Source organism: Cydia strobilella, chromosome 15 (assembly GCF_947568885.1).
Source record: "Cydia strobilella chromosome 15, ilCydStro3.1, whole genome shotgun sequence".
NCBI classification, from domain to species: domain Eukaryota; kingdom Metazoa; phylum Arthropoda; class Insecta; order Lepidoptera; family Tortricidae; genus Cydia; species Cydia strobilella.
The window spans coordinates 5,001,929-5,021,353 of NC_086055.1; the positions used below are offsets into that span (position 1 = coordinate 5,001,929).

Below are 19,425 nucleotides of genomic sequence, written 5' to 3' on the forward strand. Positions count from 1 at the left end.
TTTCGTTACACTTTTTCTTAATTTTCCTCTTTTGCCCATGAAAGTTCAATTTTCCATTCTTTAAAATTTTATAATAGAGATAAAATTGAAATTTACTATGCCAGGGTTGGGAATATTTAAGGACCTATATCATGTAAGTAAATGCTGTTCAGAGGTTCCGTGAATATATTCTCAGGTTCAGTACTACAAGCCGTAGGAATACTAGGAATCAATTTGTAGCAGGGCGTTCTTTTTTAAGTGTTCAGGTCCCACCGGCTCCTTTTTGACAGCCATAAAAATAAAATCGGAAGTGTAAAATAAAAATGCATTTAGACGCTACCATAGGAGTTAGCAGGTTTAAAATTGATCCCCATCGGCTATGATAATGATAATTTTGAAGTCCCGCCACTGACCACCGACGACTATTGTGATTCTAACCATGAAATTTCGGCAGCTTCTCATATTTTTTTAAAGATATTGAAACTTACCGTTTCCAAAACAGAATTTTTTTATAATTCTTTTCAGAAACATCTAAGAATATTTCTACCTTTTTAGGAAATTTTCCGCAACTTGTACACGAGACTGAATCACTAAATTCAAAATTAGTGTCCGCAATTGCCGTGACACCATGAAAACTGAGAAATATCAGCGCTTTAATCATGTCTCAGTTTTTAGGTTTGTGCGTTTTTGATTATTGTATAATTATCATCAGATGGATCATGAAAACCACCTACCAGTCCAAGTGAAGCCCAAACCCGGGAACCAACACGACTGCCTCCGCACCAGCGAGAAGATCCGTCTCCTTCTCGCCAAGTTTCCTCCCGCGAAACCGATACACGATGTGCCCAGTCTTGGATACTCATGTGTAACTACTACTACTTAATAAATAAATACATATTTGGGACAATCTTACCTAGCCCTAAACTAAGCAAAGCTTGTAAGCTATGGGTACTAGGCGACGATATACATGCTTATATAGATAAATACATAGATGACATCCATAACTTAGGAACAAATATTTGTGATGAACCCGCAAATAAATGCTCTTACCAGGATTCGAACCCGGGACCTCCTGCTCCTCCTGCCCGCAATAAAATGCATAAAAAACATTTTATTTTAAATGTGGCTTTCCTGGGTGCTGTAATTTAAGTTTGTGCTTATGGAGCTATTAGTCCTAGGTCCTAGATAGAAATAGGATACCTAGATTGACATTTTTTTCGTCGTTAACTTTGTGTTTTTTTCCAAAATCTGTTAGTCTTCAATGAAAACATAAGCAAAGTCTACTTAGCTTAGACCATTTTCGCTCAGCGGCACATCATCTGGTAGCTGCCCTAAACTAAGTCATTTAAAAACCCGCCCTGTAATTTAAACCAAAATAGTACATTTCGATGCTAGTGCGGAAAGCAGGCGAGTGGCAAGACTCGGGACGAGTGAAGAATGACATTTCCGCACGTGTATCGAAACGACGTTTTTTAATGCAGTTGCGAAAAAATAAGAAAAACAACAAGTAAGGAATTCGAAACTTTTATATTATTAATTCTGTGACATAATTGACATTGACATTATGAAGAGGTGTTTTTTTAGCTGGGTGTTATGTTATTACCATTGCACCCACTTCAATGAAAGTTTTTTTTTTTAATGCATGTTCTATAAAACAGTAACAATTGTAAATGTAAAACATTGTACTATTATTACCCAAATATCGTTAATTGTAAATGTAAAACATTGTACTATTATTACCCAAATATCGTTAATTACGATTTGTGTATCGTACAATTATAAAAACAATATCGAATGTTGCCTTTGGAAACTTAAAGCAGAAAGAAAAAACGCCTCTTCTTTGACAGTCGTTCCGTTCCATTCAGACAACTTATTAAGAACGGTTTTTCAATATTCAATATTAAAAAAAATAGACGTGTTATAATGATGAAGAAGTAAGTAATAAAATATGTATATTTTTAGTATTCTTACATTAATAGTAGGTTTTTATGTTGATTACGACGTTTAAAGGAAACTTAATATTAACACTCACCAATAAGTAGTCATGAATTGGAACAAGAATAAATTTAAAAAAATTGGAAGAGTAAAAAGCACTAGTTCGCGAAAACCAACTTTCCGCACGCTAAACACTACGTAAAGTAGCACTTTTTGAGCAACTGTATTAAAAAATATCTTTTCTACTCGTCGAGTATAATCTGTGTATTACAACTTCACATGCAACACTACAACCTTACTCTTTTCAACGTTGGTTAGTCTATGGCACTTCCGACTCAAGCATAAGAATTTTATCGATACGGTTTAGTCAATTATAAAAATTTTGAAAATAGAACTTCATACATTTCGAGGAGACTCGATTCAATGCATCTGCTTTGTGATTGGTTGGCCAACAAAAACATTTTATTTTGTTGTAGTAGAAACAATTGCCTCATAAGTCAGAAACGCGCATGTGACACCCTTCATATAGCAAGATCCATACCCTACGAAAACCGCTTAGCGTTGCTTGTTAGTCTCCATAGGCTACGGTGGCCAAAATCGAGAAAAAACTGTCTTAAAATTGAATTTAGCAAGGAGCAGGTACCAGGGCCTCATAAGTTACGAGGAGGTGTCGTTGACCAACCCGCCGGGGGCGCCGGGCCCGCGGCGGCCGCGGCCGGGGCGCGTACGAGTATGAAGGTATCGCGGGCTGCGGCAGCTCGCGTATCCTGTCTACTTTTGGTTTGTTTACCTATATGATTATACTAGTGGAAAGTATTATTTTTTTGTCTCGTAGAAAAAGTATTGTATACAATAGTGATATAATCAAGCCTTTCAATCTCGTACCTTAACTTAAGCAACTCAGCAAGCTTCGTTGCTTAAACACGGTACTCGACTGAAAAGCTCTCTATTATATCACGATTGTATAAAATACTATTTCACAGTCCCAATTATCAGCCTAAACTATTCTTCAAATACCAAAACAATATTTTAACGGTCTCCAGGATTACGTCTGTGGAAAATGTACAGCCACGATTTCCAAATCTAATTCCCAACCGATACCACCGTTCCCTGACAATAACCTGGACACTGAAATGATTAATGGCCGGCCAGAAAATGATCCAGCCAGGACACAGCCCGAAAATATCAAGAAGGTATGTGACCATATTACCTAATAGAATAAGGAGCTCTCTCTCTCTCTCTCTTATCTTGGCGTATATCCCTATTTATGTTCCAGCTGCTACTTTTTTAAGGAATGCCAGGAAATCCTACACTACAAGGCCACAAAGTGCCGAACTATAAGTTGGTCAAGCAAATCTTGTCAGTAGATTAAAGCGAAATTCAAATTTTCTATGGGACGATATCCCTTCGCACCTACATTTTTTAAATAACTAATGCCGTCTTTTTCTACTGACAAGATTTGCTTGACCAACTATATTAATTGCATTATCATAGGATGCGTAGGCGTAGATGTGTACTGATCTACCGTGGAAGCTTTCCAAAATTGCGAAATTTCCACATGTTAAAATTTCGGAATCATATTTATGTATGGGATCGACATTTTCCATTTCCATAATGAAAGTTTAATTTGTTTCCTGAGAACTTTTCGAACATTTTGGAAACTTTCTGCAAATTTCAGTAAGTATGTTTTTACATATTGTAGTGGCTAAGGTTTATGATATCTCAATCAGTTCGTTATTCAGGCCGGAATGACATAGGCTTTAAACAAGGCAAGGTTCTTTACGAGAAAAATCTTATTCCATTTCTTTTTCCTTTTTTTGAATAAAAAGCGACATTTGTTTATTTCTTACGTTGTACCTACCAAATTTTTGAGCCGATTTTTATAGTTTCCTATTCTGTACAATATAAGCGTAATTTCACAGTATGTCCTAAAAATAATCCCTTGAGTTACGTAAACGAATGCAATTTTTGGAACGCTACAGAAAATTATGTACGTAGGTACATTTTTTGTCCCAAAATTGGGATTTCGTGTTTATTCCGCCCAGAATACTCTTATTCTCTTCAAACTTACCAAATTTTTTCAAAATCTAACAGAAAAAAATCGAGAAAAAAACGCCCCTATTGGTGCATTAACGAATAGTTATGTAGGTACAGCCTAAGCGCATTGTTCGTAAAATGTCAAATGCTACAAATGAGTGCAAAATGACCGATTGCCTAATTGGCGTAATGATACGATCACCGAGCTATGGTCGTGCCTCAGGGTCGTGCCTGTCTATCGTCCATCGGCCTGACGCCTCTTCAGATGTATACAGTCAACAATACAGCCAAGTCTAAAGCCGAGTCCATCTATACAGTCCATTAGATATTTATTAACAGATTATTGGTAAAGGAAAACATCAGATCATGCATGTCTGTGGATACATTTGCCATAGTCTGTGCGCTAAATATTACCGCATAATACAAGCTATGAGGGAGGTAGCACATGGCGACTTTTTGCAGTGCGGTGCAGTCGCTGGTCATATACCTTCGAACACGTAAAATCGACGTAGAATTCATTTAGCCGCGAGACACAATACCTGCCTATAAGTACCTACTTGTTTTACACAAGACGTGTCAAAAGCTGAAGACTCAAGATGGTCAATGACATACCTAAATAATTAAACTAAATAACTGAGCACTTGTGTGAACGTAGCTTTTCATGTACCTAGTATCTTACAGAAAACAATACGGTCGTGTTGACAAGAGTTACCTGCAGATTTTCCTGGTCTGGACTGTTGGAATGCCTTGCTTGTTACCGATGGAATTCGGTGCATGCTTTAGGTGTGGATAGGAAAGATGGGTTGATTTATTTTCACAGGAGTTGAGCCAATAAGAGAAGAAATAAAAGAAAAAAGATTATTGGCTAGAAGCAGTCGTATTTGACATTAGAACAATGGTATTCCGGACATTTGGTAAGCGTGCGTGTGGCCAAGCCAATACATATACGCTCTTTTAACACTTTAATGAAATGTAAGGGATACATTATTGTCTTTAAATAAAATAAATGCATATACCCGAGCAAGTAAGACAATCCAATATTGCGGAATTTTGAGCGTCGCGAGAATTTCAAGGCACGATGGTTAAACAAACTTTGCTCCCGAGTGAAAACGATATTTTTCACCACATTAACGCAAGGAAAATAACTAAGTAATGTAAAACATTACAAATTAGGGATGTACCGACTAGTCGCCGACTAGTCGGGAAAGCCGACTATCCGGCCACATTCGTAGTCGGCGATTAGTCGGCGACTAGTCGGCCAAAATGGCCGATTAGTCGGCCTTTTATTAGTTACAGAAAAACAGGACATAAACTAAAGAAACAGCAAATACATTTGATAAAATTTCCATTTTATTCAATGAAATTAATTATACTTTATACCTGTTAAGGGTGCATACAAATATAGTTATTCATATTATTATATTAAATTCATGTGTAGGGAGTAAATAGATAGATTTATTTGTTTCTTAAAGAAAAAGACACAGTACTTTATACAAAGAGATAAAACAAAATGCTTTCACGAAAAGATCTTCAACTTAAAATTGAAACAGCAAAAATAACAACTTATGAAGTAAAATATTAAATAAAAGATAAAATGTTACAAATAAACAATGTGATGTGACTCGCAAAAAAGAGGTATTGCCGAAATATGAAAAAAGTATGTATGTCGTCGCAGTCCATTCAATATTATGTAGTTGGTTGCAATTACAAACGTTTTATTACAGTGCCTATGTAATTTTTATTATTTGAGGCGCGCGGGTCTCTTAAGGAAAGCCTATTTTGCTCAATATGCTCAAATGGCAATTGGCTTATTTATGCATAAAGCTTGTATTTGAAGGAAATATTTTTTATTCGAATATTTGATGGCGTAATATCTTGTAGCATATGCATTACCTTGGTTAAATTGTCATTTAATTGCTTAAAATGTGAAATAAAATGCATTAAAATTACGCGCAAAAAGCTAAAACGACGAAAGGAACAAGAAAATTGTTTTACAAATGCATCCTAACTTGGACATAGCTGCTGCAGTGACCATCTGAATGTAAACTTTAAACAGAAATAATGATTTATGAATTTGGCCGACTAGCCGACTAGTCGGCCGACTAATCGGCCATCGGAGCGCCGATTAGTCGGCTAGTCGGCTAGTCGGCCAAATCAATAGTCGGTACATCACTATTACAAATCAAATCCAAATTAATGCTATCAAATACTTATCATTCGACATCATCAATTAAAAGTCAATTCCAATTTCCACCAGCCAACAGAAGGTAACAACTCAAAATTTGCATCTAATTACTTTGTCACTCCTGTGCATAAAATGAAACTTTCTTATCAGTTTTTAACGAATAAAGAGAGCCTTTACGATCTGGTGTGGTGAAAAATATAATTTCATAAATTTAACTAGTTCTGACGACCGCTCATGACATGACTGCGTCGTCGACAATATGGTCACATGATCATACGAGGTCATCGGTGACCTGACCAATTGAGTTCAATTCAATTCGAAATACATTAAGTCCTAGAAAGTTCAAAGTAGAATTGCAAAAAGTATCGTCATATGGTCCATGCGGTAGACGACTGGCCAAGTTAAAGTTGTGACGGTTCAAACCGTTAATAAATAAAGGGGCATTTCACGTCAAGCGGGCAGCAAAAAAATTGTCAGGTTCTGGATTTTGTTCATAGTTGGATTAATTGGACCTATATGTGAACTAAAAAATTTGGCATCATTACTTTTTTAATATATTGCTTCGTTAAAAATTTATACGCATTTGAAAAAACTACAAAATTTGAGGAACGGATTTTTTAAAAATTATTATTGCAATTCTTTCAATGGATTTAATTATAACTAAATAGTGATTATTTGAGAATATTAGTTGATTTCTTTGAAAATTTATAAAAAAAGTTTTTTTTATCTTTTTATCATATAACAAACCGGAAGTTAGTATTAAATATCTTTTTTTTTCCAACTTCGCATTTTTTTATATTTTTTATTTTTACACAATAATGTAGCTTATGGTGTACTAATGTCCTATAAAATTTTTTATAATGGCATCTAGATTGGTTTTGAAGGTTCATGAAGTAATTCGAAAGTACTGCGCGACGCTCCGTACTGAGCGGTAGTTCTATGTGGCAGTCTTTAATGGCCAATTACGGGTTTTTTTACTTTTGCGTAACGGAATTAAAGCAATAAACAATATTTCATCGGTTAAGATGTATAAAAGCAAATCATGTATTATTCAATCGTGCCTTGTAGCGCTATCACTGATCAACCATATCTTAGAACTGAAAACAAAACGTTTATGTTTTAAGAAAACGCTAGAGGTAACTTAATAACTATAGCTAGGTTTAGGCGGGGTATGTCACATGCTTAAGAAGTCACTTTCGAGTTAGGTCACGTTCTGAGGACGTCACTTTCTGTACGTCACATTCTGAGTTTGTCACATTCTGAGCTCGTCACATTCTGAGTACGTTACTTTCTGAGAACGGCACTTTCTGAGGACGTCACTTTCTGTGAACGCCACTTTCTGAAGCCCTCGCTTTCTGAGTACGTCACTTTTATAGCATAGTAAGATTAAAGCGTATACCTGCATGAACAATAGATACCAGCAATCATAACAGCTGTACGGCATACGGCCGTTTTTTTTTATGCTGTACAGCTAATATGATTGCTGGTATCCATTGTTAATGCAGGTATACGCTTAAATATTACTTTGCTATAAAAGTGACGTACTCAGAAAGTGACGAACTCAGAAAGCGAGGGCCTCAGAAAGTGGTGTTCTCAGAAAGTGACGTACTCAGAATGTGACGAACTCAGAATGTGACGTACAGAAAGTGACGTCCTCAGAACGTGACCTAACTCAAAAGTGACATCTTAAGCATGTGACATACCCCGCCTAAACCTAGCTATAGTTATTAAGTTACCTCTAGCGTTTTGTTAAAACATAAACGTTTTGTTTTCAGTTCCAAGATATGGTTGATCAGTGATAGCGCTACAAGGCACGATTGAATAAGACATGATTTGCTTTTATACATCTTAACCGATGAAATATTGTTTATTGCTTTAATTCCGTTACGCAAAAGTAAAAAAACCCGTAATTGGCCATTAAAGACTGCCACATACAACTACCGCTCAGTACGGAGCGTCGCGCAGTACTTTCGAATTACTTCATGAACCTTCAAAACCAATCTAGATGCCATTATAAAAAATTTTATAGGACATTAGTACACCATAAGCTACATTATTGTGTAAAAATAAAAAATATAAAAAAATGCGAAGTTGGAAAAAAAAAGATATTTAATACTAACTTCCGGTTTGTTATATGAAAAAAAGATAAAAAAAACTTTTTTTATAAATTTTCAAAGAAATCAACTAATATTCTCAAATAATCACTATTTAGTTATAATTAAAACCATTGAAAGAATTGCAATAATAATTTTTAAAAAATCCGTTCCTCAAATTTTGTAGTTTTTTCAAATGCGTATAAATTTTTAACGAAGCAATATATTAAAAAAGTAATGATGCCCATTTTTTTTGTTCACATATAGGTCCAATTAATCCAACTATGAACAAAATCCAGAACCTGACAATTTTTTTGCTGCCCGCTTGACGTGAAATGCCCCTAAAGTCAAGTTGACCCCCGACATCGATTAAATCAAATCTAAATCATTGCACAATTAACCCTAGTGTAATCTGATGGTAACTAACACTTCGTAACAATGCCGCCGCTCTGAAAAATGTGTAAATATTGGTTCGCATTATAGTTTATTTGATATTTTTGGAGTTTTTGTTAGGAATAGTCGTGGGCGATAGCATCAGGGCTGTAAATCTAAATTGCAGAAGCTTGGACTCAAGGCATCCAATATAAATGTAAGCTTTAGATCCGTACTAAGTATGAGTAGTCATAGATCTAGTCTATATTGGTTTTCCGTAGTATGGCGCCGGGTACAATGGATGAACTGTCAGAGCGTTTTCACATTGTCCGATCCGATATCGGATATGGGATGGAAGTATTTATTTATGCATTTAATAAATATTTTATGCTGAAAACACCTTAGCGGCTTTATTGCTAAAAAGCCGAACTTTATACCATTGGGCACTTACAGTTGTCTTTCTCATCAGGGGCCGTCCGACATCCGATACCGGATTGGCACTTCCGATAGTTTCAGACATGTCCGAGCCGCCCGTCAGCTGTCGGACCAATAACTAGACCCCGCGGTCCGCCATTTTGGATGTAGAATCCGACATCCGATATCCGACAGGACAATGTGAAAACGCACTCAAGGATCGTGACGGCGTCGCTTCCCGCGGCAGTTCCCAGCGGCAGAAATCGAGATTTATTCGTGCTTACGTAATATCTTATTTTTCATAAAATGCAGGAGTTATTGCAATGTTAGGATTTATGTACTTTCGTTATAGAGAGATTGCCTTATGACGATAACTGTGTGTGCTATAAAAATATTTGCAGACTTGGCATGGTCTAACTCTACTACTTATAGATACAAAATCTCAAACAAAGCTCTCAAAGCATAACTTCATGCAATATAATATATGCAATTTAACACTATTAACACTTACTTTGTAAGTCGCTGCGGGCAAAATAAATAAAAATGTCTACCTACCTACACATACATATTTTTTGTGTCTATTTTGCAAAACTTAATAAATTAGCACTTAATGTTAAATAACAAACGAAAATGTACTCGTCAAGTTAATTCATTCTTAGTATAAGTATGTTAACTCACGTAAGTGAATTGTAATATTCTTATGAGTAATAAAATTCTTTAAACCTAACACAGTCCGATGAGCTCACGGAATTTGTTTACTATTCTTTGCTAAATCTATGTAAGTACATCTTCGAAATAACATAATACCTATTTAAATCTTTTGTTTGCTACTTATAACAATACTTTATAGCGTTTTGATAAGCATTTTACTTGGCGGATGGACGCCGGAAGGCGCGAAGGCTTCTGGACTTTTATTGTAATTACTCGTAAATGCCGAGCACTTCGCTTTATACGAACCAGTATCATTAAGTGATCTCCGATCACTTCGATCACTTATCATAATTATAATGATTAAAGATTACTACACTTTTACATTTTTCGCCTTATTACAAAGGAGTAACGAGGAAAAGTGTAAACATGTCCCATACAGACATTTGATCCTCAAAACAAACCTGATCGACTACGTTTTTCGAATAGGATAAAGGAACATTTTGGAAGAGCATAGTATACATCGAGATCCGACGCCGCATCAAGGTGCAAGACGTCGGATTCGTCATTACCAAACTGGAGCTGGGCGGGACATGTTGCCAGACAGAGTGATGGTAGGTGGGCCAAAATGTTAACGGAATGGTGGCCGCTTTCAGACGAAAGGAGTGCCTGGCGTCCGTTGGCTCGTTGGGTGGACGACATTTGGAAGACTGCGGGTCACTTCTGGATGAGATTGGCTCAGGACCGGGATAAGTGGCGTACTCGAGGAGAGGCCTATGCTCAGCAGTGGGCGATAAAAGGCTGATATGATGACGATGATGATGATACATACACTGGTTTACGAGGCGATAAGTACGATAAATAACAGAACAACTACCATTTGATATCACTTACGCGCCGCGATAAAATAATTGTTTACTTATTTCAAGTTAATGTAAACCTTGTTTGTTTAACGAGGTTACTGCTCGTTAAGCGTAGGTTTAATTAAAGCGTATGTAACGCGTGATAGTAATCTCTCTAGGTTAAGTGTACAGTTTGTTGTGAACGTGCGATATGGATTTGGGTTAGGTATCGAAACGATCTAGCTTTGCCGAAAATGTATCGCTTATTTAGGTATACAAACATCCAAGTACGATCGAAACTCAATGGTATCTTAATATACATAGGTTATATTTTGCAAATGAAAACCCGTGCGACCAAATATAGGCACTATGCCTATAATTATGCATATTTTAAGGTAAGTCTTTTGTTTTCAGTTTCTAGGTTTTTGCCGTGGTTCTCGTCCGATTTGTTATCTCCCCGAAGCGCAGGATTTTTCAATTTTCTCTTTATTTATTTTAATAATTGTAGATGACTTCATTGAGTGCTGAATAATTAGTATAATTACTTATTGGTTGGTTTTTTTCTATAAGCTATCAGCATTAGACTGGCTATAAAGTGTGGGTCTATAGTATTAATCCTAATTGGCCAAACTATAGCACACTGCGTTCATTTGTGAGGCCCATATAGATAGGGTAGTGATGATATGATGTATAGGTATATTAATACTTACCGGAATTTCGACCATATTTTATTTTAACTCAACATTTTTATGTCATGACTTGTGGGCTAAAATAAAAAAATAGAACCCGGCGCCGTGGAAAATCTCGATGGCGTTGGCGAGATAACCTTGACGCCTTTGATAGGGACTGGTGGGAGACGGGTCAAGACCGGGATACGTGGAAAGGGAGAAGGGAGGCCTTTGCCCATCAGTGGGACACTAGGCTCATAAAATAATTTTCATGTGCTGCAAACTACTTTTGTTGCACAGAGCCAAGTATGGAACGCAGTTACCGAAGTAGTGCAGCTGGTGCAGCTAGTGGTGACAGCCACGGCATTCGCACTGTACTACGTCATCTATGGCTGGATGCAGCTGGTCTATCACGGGCTGCGGGTCGCTATGTTCTTCAGAGATTCTGATGGGTATGTAGACAAATCTCTTTGCCATGTACGGTGGCTTCAAAAATAAGTGCATTCCCGATGCCAGGGAGGTGTTGGGATTATGCTGAGCAACTTTTACTATGGGACCAACCCCGAAATCGCGAAATAAAATTTAGCTGTTTCATACATTTTGGCTGGTCCATTTTCTATGGGAGGGTAATTTTTTTTTTCGTTATTTCATGGTTGGCACCAAAGTAAAAGTTGCTCAGTATAATCCCAAAACCTCCCTGGCAACGGGAATGCACTTATTTATTAGCCATCCTGTATATATTGATGTCCCGCTTGCATGCCGAACCTATATCTGCAGGAAAATGGACCTTAGAAGACTTTGTAACAATCAGGTTATCGATTTTAAATATAGGTAAAAAAGTTCCTAGATTCTGCTCTATTATAACACACTTGTTTTTCAGGCCGACGAAGATTACGCTTGGGGTGGTTGGTGTTACGTCGATCATCGTGGGGTGCAACATGCTCCTCCGCATCCGTAAGATATACTCTGATATCTTGCGATAAATCTGGATTTTATGACGCAGTAGATTTTTTAATGAGATCCTGTTCTTTAGCTACTTGTCAATGGGTTCACTAAATTACATTTTTTTATAAAATTAAAGGTCATAATAATCCATAGTTACTTGTTTTCATATAAATTGGAGTATGTATGTATATACACCTACTACTAACACTGTATGGATCAAAATGATTCAAATTAAATAATTGAATTGAATTGAATTGAATATGCAATATAGTACCGAAATAAATTGTTTCGTGTCTAAAATTTTATAACAGAGTCCTGTAAAAACTACCATGAAAGAAGATCCTCGAAAATTGGATGAGTAACCCGTTAAAAATAATTTCAAAACAATAATGGTCAGAATATTTTAATTTATTTTTCTTAATTAAAAAATAGCCACACCTAAACTCGATCAATTTCAAATGTTAATTTTTTCTTTGAATCTTTGTAGTAGTTACAACACTTTTGGATTACAGTTTGGGGTAAGCGAACAATAAAAACATTTGAATATATGTTGGAAATGTATTTGAACATCCGTAATATATAATACAATTTTAGTGACACAGGGCATAACTACACTAACGGGGCAGTTAATTCAGTATTTCACTAATTGCTTCCGAACTGCCATTAGCGGTCTCAATAAGCGGATTAACCGTAACGTTTCAAAACGCAGGGGTTTCGCTTTAGGAAGTGATTAAGGCATTCGCTTTTTGTCCAAAGAGCATTTCGCGGTGAGGCTGCAACCAACAGCCAACATTCGAACACAGAGAGCCGAGACGAGCGTACACCGCCCGCTCTCCGCGCTCGACTTTTCCCGCGCGCGGCTGAAAATTTTCCCGCGTTCTTTAAATTTAAAAAGTTAGTTTTGTTTTTAATTTACTTTTTTAATTGTGTCAGTGGCGATATATGACAGTTTTATGACAAGTGAGAAACGCCAAGTGTGTGCAAAATGGTGTTAAGTGTGAGGTAAGTGGAGTATGAAATTTCAAGGAATTTGCAGTTTTTATTTTACTAACATACATAAATACAATTGATTGATTGGTGCTGTTTTTGAACTGAAAATTATAAGGTCTAGTAGATAATTATGAACTGAACAAGTGGATCATTTCATTTTATTTATAAAATATAAACATTTAAATAATTAAAATACATTTTCATATTTTTGGACTTAGAATAATGTAATTAATTATCAGTTTTCTACTTTATGAATAAAGTAACATATTTTAACGGACTAACATACGATGTGATAAAACCTTGCAATACGACTTTTAACTAGTCGTATTGACATGAAACTTCTAATCAGTGAAATTGACGAAAAAGACTGGGTGCGTAGACAAGAAGTCGTTCACGCTCCGTAGCGTAGCGTAGCGTAGTTATCACTCAATTCGAACAATGAGATACGTCATTTACTAGTTCAAGAAACGATATGGATTAGATATATCAGTCTCAAAAATGACGTTTCTTCAAACAAAAATGTTATTTTTGACACTGACATATCTAATCCATATCGTTTCTAGAACTAGTAAATGACGTATCTCATTGTTCGAATTGGTCTACGGAGCGTTAACGATTGGCATCTTGTCTACGCACCCTGACCAGTGATACGCTACGAGGGGAGGTACAATTATTCGCGAAATGAAGTAGAACGAGGTAAAATGGTACAAAACCTCTTTGTTTATCTGGTATGAGAACTCTTTAGAAAAAAAAAATATAAATGTCAATTCAAAACCGTCATTTGTTTTAAAGATATCCTTCCCTTCAAACAAATTATTTCGGAATAAACGTGCGGCCATTAGGCAAATTGAATATCGTGCCGTGATAAAATTTCTATCGAAGCAAGGAAAACTTCCGCAACGTTTGTGACGGCGCAAAAATTGTGTTTCAAGCATTTCCCTCTTTAATTTTTGTTGAGCATTCATTTCCTGGCCTAAATGGGCTAAATTGTCTAATTGAGTGTGAGTAAAGTGAAAATCGCCACACCGTGGTTGTAAAGGCCAAAATTGGACAAAACATTACACGTTATTTTAATTATTTGCGAAAATCATTTTTTTTTTTGTATGAGAAGGTAAGAATAATTATTTCAAAAATATATTCCTCGTCCCAAAATTATAAGAAAATGATATATAGTTGCCCTAGTTGCCAAGAGCATCCAGAAATTTAGCACAGAGAGGCCCTGGGGAACCGATCCTCCACCCCGCCTTTTTTGGGGGGTTTCCACGGTACGATTTCGTGGCTACCGGGCCAAATCAGCTTTTTTTGACCTAAGGATCAATCGTGCCAAGCTGCATCGCCTGTGAAAAAAAATGCATACTTTATGCTTACCCCGGTAAAAAAAGTTTTTGCTCGTTAAATGATAATAAAAAACCGGCCAAGTGCGAGTCGGACTCGCGCACGAAGGGTTCCGTACCATTACGCAAAAAAATCACGTTTGTTGTATGGGAGCCCCACTTAAATATTTATTTTATTCTGTTTGTATTTTTTGTTATAGCGGCAACAGAAATACATCATCTGTGAAAATTTCAACTGTCTAGCTATCACGGTTCATGAGATACAGCCTGGTGACAGACGGACAGACAGACAGACAGCGGAGTCTTAGTAATAGGGTCCCGTTTTTACCCTTTGGGTACGGAACCCTAAAAACGAACGTTGTGATAAGATGATGATGATGACGTGATGTTGTGTATAAACTATAAAGTTGACGTGCCGAAACTTTTCGATACACAACGAAACTAGGAAAAGTGTTAACGAAAGTAATTATCTGCTCCAACCAAATCGAACATTCTAAGAAGTAAGGCCAGGCCAAGAATAGATACATTAGATACCCTAAATTAAGCTATACAAACAAAAACTGAAAACCACTGATATTCAAATACAATGGAAAGTGTTACATTTCTTAGCTGTAAACATTTCTTTGAAACCATTCTGATTAACTGTTATTATTACCTATTCTGTCCACAAACCCAAAAATCTTACCACAAACAATCAATGAATGATTTACCACACGAAAAAGAATTCAAAAACTAGTTTCGCGGCCCCGCCATGGTTGATCGCTGTAAAAAGCATTTGCCCTCACTTCCAATACTCTGAGATTACTCCGAATTTGCGTGGTGACCTCAGAGATTTATAAACTCATTTTTTGTGTATTTTTTTTAGGCAAATCCTATTACATATCGTCCTTACATGTCCTTCTTTTAATTTGGCACGTATTTATCCGGTCAAGCTAATATACATTTTTACGCTCTAAAATATTAATGAACGGCCAAATTACATTGTTATATGCCCAATGAAAGTTCCTGTCTAATATTTTACATGCCCGGTTAATAATAAGCCTTTTAATTTGTCTTAGTAATTGTAAGGTTTTGTTAAGGGCTACAAGATTGCATGCCTACTATACATATAGTCTGGTAAGCTAAGTTTGTCAGTAGAAAAGGGTGAAAATTTGAAAAAAAGAATTAGAATTAAGGGGGTGCTTAATATAGATTCATTTAAGGGGGTGTAAGTGTACTAAGGGATAACTGAATCATTATTTAACCTCATCTATAGTATCCAAGAAGAAGAATTTACTTATTAATATAGTTTTATAATTTCTGAAAATATCCTTGAGTTTTGTTTCTAAGTTTGTATTTAAATATTCTTATAATTTATATTAGAATTATAGAGAGAGAGAATGGAATTTATTATAATTAATATAAGTATGATTAGTGTTGATGAGTAGAGTGGGTGAATAAAGGGGATCGCTGCATTTCTTTATATTTTAGTGGTGACCTGTCGAGTGGAGGAAACTAAAATAACTGTTATACATATAATGCATCTAATCGAGTATTGCAGTGTAGTGATGTGATGCCAATTTTGTATTGCAGAAATATTCGAGTACTTACCTTTTTGAGTGGGAATTTATCTATGATTAAATTTATTGAGATGATTACATGTATGTAATATGAGGGATATTTATATAGGTTGTGTTATGTTTTTGGTTATTGTATTTTGTAATTATTTGTTCTTTTATAGTAATATTTACTTACCTTTTTACATTATTTACCTATCTCTTACAAGTTATTTTGCATTTACATTTGTGCCAGAAACTTATTTTTTTGTTACTAAATGTCCTCAAATGTCACAGTGTGTTAGTCCTTCGAATTCACATTCAACTTTCAACAGCGGACAGTAAAAAGTGGCCAATTTAAACTTACATTTTGACGATCAAAATGATGTGATTTTGTTATCAATTACCCGTGTGTCTTTCTCGCGCCAATACATGTGCGTTCAAGTATGAGCGAAATGACATGATTTATATCATTTCGATGTTAGAATGCAAGTTTGAAAAGGCCTCAAGGATAGCAGAATGGCCCGCTCTTGTCAAAGCGTGTTACTATTACAGTATAATAGAGATGAGGTGCGAAGAGCCCGCGATGTCACCCGACGCGTGGTGTAACGGCGCGCACCACGCACCGGTGCGCACACGCACGTTTACGACGATTAGCGAATGCCAAATATATGGGTGAATTTGTAAGGACACTTAAACGCTACTAATATTATAAATGTAAAAGTATAATATTAGTAGCGTAAGTATTTTGATGATGGGGCATTTTTTTCTATAGTGATACTGGACTTTATTTTAGGATATGTAAATTTAATGTTATTTGTGCCTAGAATTATGAGCTGATTCCATGCTCCTAGGAAAGAAACAATGTCCCAAAATTTTCATACATTTTACGTACTTTCCGTTTCGTTACCGCCGTGCTCGGCCTTGCAAAGTGTTTGAAAAATGGTAACGGAATGGAAAAATAAAAATTGGGACGCTTTTTTCCTCCTAGTACGAACGAAGGAGCTCGTGATTCTAGTAGGAAGAACATTAAATTTACCTATTTTGGAAAAAAGTCCAGTGCATCACTACAAAAAAAAATGCCAGATCATGTCTTACCTAGGTACTCAAAAACAACTGCAAAGTGTAAAGGGGCCCACTGATTACCAGTCCGCCGGACGATATCAGCCTGTCAGTTGTTCGGAACTGTCAACTTTTTGTTCTAACTGACAGGCTGATATCGTCTGGCGGACTGGTAATCAGTGGGCCCAGATAAAATGGTTTGGCCGTGTAAAAAGCGTGAAGAGGCAACAGACAGGCAAAGAGGCAGAAAGAGTTACTTTATCAGGATTGGTGGTGTTTAAAAGGAGGTCAAAAATATGACCTTGAACACCTTTCATTTATCAAGGTATCAAAGAAAATATATATTACTTATTGTTGTTGTTACGTTATTTTTGAAACATTATTCTTTACCGTTCATGATTGAGGTAAAATGTATTATAGGTATCTACCGCATAGTTTCAGGATATTCTTTAGTAAATTATAAATTGATTTTGTATGAATAATAAGTAGATACGTTTACTAATGAATCCAGAATTTCTCTTAATCTTTTGTGTATGATATCTATTTCAGTTTATAATTGATATATAGTAGTGTGACTATGACTATATACTTAAAAAAACACAAATCAAAATATTTCATAAAAATAATTTGATTTGATCCCTAGTTGGAATCCAGAATATTAGAAATAGGGGAAAAGTAAATTTAAATAGTAAACTTTCTAAAGAAAAATAGTAAAAATATAGTCAGCGATTAAAACTTGTATATAAAATGTAGATTTATTTTTGAAAAAAGAAATGCCATTTTCGAAATGCGTTATGGATGTGTTACATAGGAAGCCGAGCGAGGCCAGGAGGAAGCGTAAGCGGTGCGAGGCCGAAAAGTGCATTACACGTGTTTGATTTTTTATTGACCGAGCGTCAGCGAAGGTCTCCGTTTCAGCTTGGGCAAAAATGTTTTCGTATGTCCGGATGTTCTCCTCTACTCGTTGCAATTCTCAACCGATTCTCGTGAAATTTTGTAAGCAGGTTCGATGATTAAATAGTTTTTAGGGTTCCGTACCTCAAAAGGAAAAAAACGGAACCCTTATGCGATCACTTGTGCGTCCGTCTGTCACAGCCTATTTTCTCCGAATTTGGTCTAGTAGAGACCAATTAAGTTGAAATTTGGTATACATATATATGTAAGTTTGTGACCCAAAGACGGACATATATGTAACGTAAACAAAAAAATTTTAAACATGGGGGCCACTTTTGGGGGGAAAATTAAAAAATAAAGTTTTCAAACTACTGTGTTACATATAAAATGAAAGAGCTCATTGTGAGAATCGCAAATATATTTTTTTATAATTTCAGGATGAACAGTTTAGAAGTTATTCAAGGAAATAGGCAAAAATTACCGTTCCCACCCACTTTATCTCCGAAACCACTGGGTCTAAAATTTTGAAAAAAATACACAAAATAGTTCTTTACTATAGTCAAGTGTGAGTCGGACTTAATTACTTAGTTTTTGACCCGACCCCTACGGGTTTTTTAAAGACATTTCACTCACGTTTCACATAAAAAATACATCGTTTAAATTGTTTAATGTACGGAACCCTTGGAACGCGAGTCCGACTCGCACTTGGCCGGTTTTTTTGGTAGTTCAGTTTTTGGAAATTATACAAAATGGCGGAGTCATACATTCATTCATTCAGTTTTAAGTTAAGCTTAGAATATGTAAAAGTGAAAAATACTTAGTTCGTTGTCATTATCACCGTGAACTCACAACAATGGTCCTTTATGCCAATTTACGCATTTTTAAAATTTAAAAACGATCGACAAAAAAATCTATATAATCATAGAATCTGGTCACAAAATTTCACGAGAATTGGTTAAGAATTGCGACCTGTAGAGAAGAACATCCGGACATGCCTGAGTGCATGCTTCGCTAACGCTTCGGTCAATAAATGCAACTTTTATTATTTGGGTTGCTCCCAAAACTCGGCTGCTCATTTAAAGTCTGCATCTTCTCAAATGATTTTTACGCTTAAGACGGTAATCTGTTAAACAAAAGCCGCTCGCACAAAAGAGATAATGACTTTTGTTTAACAGATTACCGTCTTAAGCGTAAAAATCAGTTGAGAAGATGCAGACTATAGTAACATGTATCGTATGTATAAATGAAATATTTTGCAACAGCCACGTCAGTGGTAAACATTTTAGCTCATGGATGCGTGCAGCACTGAAAATGATAAACGAGCTGCAACATAAAAATATATGTGTCAAAATTCAATGGATTCCATCACACGTAGGTATTAGAGGTAACGAAATTGTTGATAGTTTTGCACATGAATCCATTCATAAAGGAACAGACCTTGCATGTAAGCCCTATGCAACAGAATTAATACCGAAAATAAGGAACTTATGTT

General features: G+C 36.0%; 2 protein-coding genes across 2 annotated transcripts in view; both read left to right on the forward strand.

Moving 5' to 3' along the window:
• LOC134747871 (uncharacterized) lies at positions 1 to 12,193 on the forward strand. The gene is made up of 5 exons (XM_063682543.1): positions 1 to 133; positions 692 to 844; positions 2,958 to 3,107; positions 11,474 to 11,625; positions 12,054 to 12,193. The coding sequence occupies exons 1-5, from the start codon at positions 98 to 100 to the stop codon at positions 12,154 to 12,156; spliced, it is 594 nt and encodes a 197-aa protein (XP_063538613.1). The 5' UTR covers positions 1 to 97; the 3' UTR covers positions 12,157 to 12,193.
• Positions 12,194 to 13,027: 834 nt separating this feature from the next.
• Positions 13,028 to 19,425, forward strand: part of LOC134747690 (cuticlin-3) — a 40,767-nt gene continuing 34,369 nt past the window's right edge. Inside the window, exon 1 of the mRNA XM_063682297.1 lies at positions 13,028 to 13,120. Coding sequence (XP_063538367.1) covers positions 13,104 to 13,120 — 17 coding nt within the window. The 5' untranslated portion in view covers positions 13,028 to 13,103. The remainder of the gene's footprint in view (positions 13,121 to 19,425) is intronic.

Coding starts and splice junctions, on each gene's coding strand:
- LOC134747871 (XM_063682543.1), top strand. CDS start 98: ATGCCAGGGTTGGGAATATTTAAGGACCTATATCAT. Junction 134..691: donor TATTTAAGGACCTATATCAT/GTAAGTAAATGC, acceptor AATTATCATCAG/ATGGATCATGAAAACCACCT. Junction 3,108..11,473: donor AGCCCGAAAATATCAAGAAG/GTATGTGACCAT, acceptor TTTGTTGCACAG/AGCCAAGTATGGAACGCAGT.